Source organism: Rhinopithecus bieti, unplaced genomic scaffold (assembly GCF_001698545.2).
Source record: "Rhinopithecus bieti isolate Rb0 unplaced genomic scaffold, ASM169854v2 scaffold_574, whole genome shotgun sequence".
NCBI lineage: Eukaryota > Metazoa > Chordata > Mammalia > Primates > Cercopithecidae > Rhinopithecus > Rhinopithecus bieti.
This window is the reverse complement of record NW_016803605.1, coordinates 58,262-61,119: the sequence shown is the minus strand read 5'-3', so window position 1 is coordinate 61,119 and position 2,858 is coordinate 58,262. Positions and strand designations below refer to the sequence as shown.

Sequence of the window (2,858 nt, the reverse complement as noted above, 5' to 3'; positions counted from 1 at the left end):
CTCCCCCTCCCCCTCCCTCCCTTCCTTTCTTCCTCCCTTCTCTTCTCTCCTCCCTTGTAGGGGTGTGTGTGTGTGTGTGCGTGTGTGTGTATCTGTCTCTCTCCCCCAGCACTTTCATATGAGGAGTCTCTCCTTCAGGCTGGCATCATATTATTTACATCACCTCTCTAAGCTTCAGCTTCCCATGAAATAGGGACAGCAAGAGTGCTGATTTAATGATATTGCTGTAAGGATTAAATGCAATGGTGCATAGGAAGCATTAGCCAAGCACTTGACATGTGGTGTGTTCGACAAACAGCAGCAACAACGATGATCACAGGGATCTGATTCATTTATTTTTCAGGAAACGTTTATCAAGCATCTGCTACCTGTCCCACCCTGCAGTGGGCATTGGGGAATGGCCAAGCAGATGAATGAGATCAGGTTCCCGTCCTCCAGGAGTGCAGCATGGTAAGTATGACAGACATATGGGCACACAATGGTAATATCAGGACATTATGTCCAGTTGTGGAGATATGATGTACAGTGAGTTGGAGGTGCACAGAGCAGGGATCCAGAACCCAGCAGAGTGTGTGGGGAGGTCAGCAAATCTAAGGCAAAGTCTCCCAGAGGAAGCAAGTATGCTGAAGTTAAAGGATGTGGGAGTATACAGGAAAAGAGGCCATGAGGAGAATCCCAGCTGTTAAAAAAAAAAAAAAAAAAAAAAAAAAAAGTCATGATTGCAGGGTGCAGTGTGTCATGCCTATAATCCCAGCACTTTGGGAGGCCAAGATGGGTGGATCACTTGAGCCCAGGAGTTTGAGACCAGCTTGGGCAACATGGTGAAACCCCTTCTCTACAAAAAATACAAAAATTAGCTGGGCACAGTGGTGGACACCTGCAGTCAGTCCCAGCTGATCAGGAGGCTGAGGTGGGAGGATTGCATGAGCCCAGGAGTTTGAGGCTGCAGTGAGCTGTCATCATGCCACTGCACTCCAGCCTGGGCAACAGAGCGAGACCCTGTCTGGAAAAAAAAAAAAAAAAGTAATGACAAACTCACTCCTTATTTTCTAACAACATTTATCCCTTGAAATTGACAACCACTGGTTCTACATCTGTTGATCTCTCTGTCTGTCTCCCTCTATGTCTTTCAATGTTGTCCTGCTCAGTTTTGAAGCCATGGGTGGAGGCCTTTCAGTGCTCGAGCAGCTGATTAAATCAACCTCCAACACTTCTCTTCTTATTTGGCTCTCACACTCTGGGGCCATAATGCACTCACCTCAATGGCCCTTGGCCCATGTACCAAACAACTAGAAATAGCCTCCATGTCCCATAACCTGCAGAATTATGCAAATTAGCCAATCCATGGAAAGCCCTTGAAACCTAGCTAACCCCACCTAAAGTGTCCTATACAAAAACCCCCTCTCCTGCAGTGCCAGCTTGCTATTACATTTCTTCAGGAGCAACCTCCTCTGTGTGGCTCCCTGGGTGATGGCCTCCTCTCCATCCGAATGTTACTGTATTGTGTCTTGCCGTGAAAAGAATCTTTAAATCTTACGAAATCTTACGAAGCAGTCCGTGTAGTTTTTTACATGTTTCTTCCACTGGGGGTCCTCTCGGCTTCTTTATCACATCTGGGGGTGTTACAGGCCGAAAGAATGAGGGTTGTGACCAACTCAGCATACCACTGGAGGCTATATCAGCAAACACAATGGTTCTCATGACAGCATGATGTTGGAAAACTGACAGCTGCATCTGCCACCAGAAGGGGTGCTGAGGGCAGTCACACCCCAAGCACAGTGTTCCTTGTGATTATCTATAGGAACATCTGAAGCCTGTTGTACAAAGAAAGCAATTATGTGAACCTGTGATAAATCAAGCAGCTGACCAACCATTACCTCTCCCTCCCTGCCCTTTCTACCTAATAAATACGAAGGGGTGTAAAAGTTCTGGGCCCTTGTTCACTAGGAGCAAGGAGACCCTGACCCCTTCTTTTAAAGTAGATCTTTTTGTCTTTGTCTTTATTTCTGCATTTGTCCCCCTTCGTTCAATCCAGTAGCAACTGACAGTGACAAGTGGTGCCCAAACAAGGACGTGGGCAAAGAAGGTCTGCTGGAGCAGAGAAAGTGAAACTGACAAGACGAATGAGAAACCCGGGCAAGAGTCTGCCTGACAGCTCACTGCAGCCTCAAACTCCTGGGCTCATGCAATCCTCCCACCTCAGCCTCCTGATCAGCTGGGACTGACTGCAGGTGTCCACCACTGTGCCCAGCTAATTTTTGTATTTTTTGTAGAGAAGGGGTTTCACCATGTTGCCCAAGCTGGTCTCAAACTCCTGGCAGTTTGATACAAGGCCAGTGCCCTAAGGAGATACTGGCAGCAGATACAAGGCCAGTGCCCTAAGGAGGTACTGGGATATAAGGTCAGTGCCCTAAAGAGGTACTAGGAATGGAAGGTTTCTGAATCAGAGTAACATGGGGCAGACTTTGTCTATTGAAGAGCAACATTATATGCAGTTGCTTAAAGTTTTACTTAAACAATCTGGTACTCAGGTTAGTTATCAAACACTAAACTAAGATGCTGCAGGAGGTTATTACGCATAACCCGCGTATATCTTGCGGTATATCTCCTAATGCTATCCCTCCCCCACTTCCCCCACCCCATGACACATCCCAGTGTGTGATGTTCCCCTTCCTGTGTCCAAGTGTTCTCATTGTTCAATTCCCACCTACGAGTGAGAAAATGTGGTGTTTGGTTTTCTGTCCTTGCGATAGTTTGCTCAGAATGATGGTTTCCAGCTTCCTCCATGTCCCTACAAGGACATGAAGGATGAGGTCATGAACTCATCCTTCTTTATGGCTGCATAGTATTCCATGGTG

The 2,858-nt window shown here is 46.9% G+C and overlaps 1 protein-coding gene across 1 annotated transcript in view; it reads left to right on the top strand.

Annotated features, from left to right (window-relative positions):
• Positions 1-2,858, top strand: part of LOC108539882 (caspase recruitment domain-containing protein 8-like) — a gene marked incomplete at its 3' end in the record, with an annotated part of 63,885 nt that overhangs the window by 2,866 nt on the left and 58,161 nt on the right. The window contains exon 2 of the mRNA XM_017888825.1: positions 344-450. Within this exon, the coding sequence (XP_017744314.1) occupies positions 398-450 (53 nt within the window). The remainder of the gene's footprint in view (positions 1-343; positions 451-2,858) is intronic.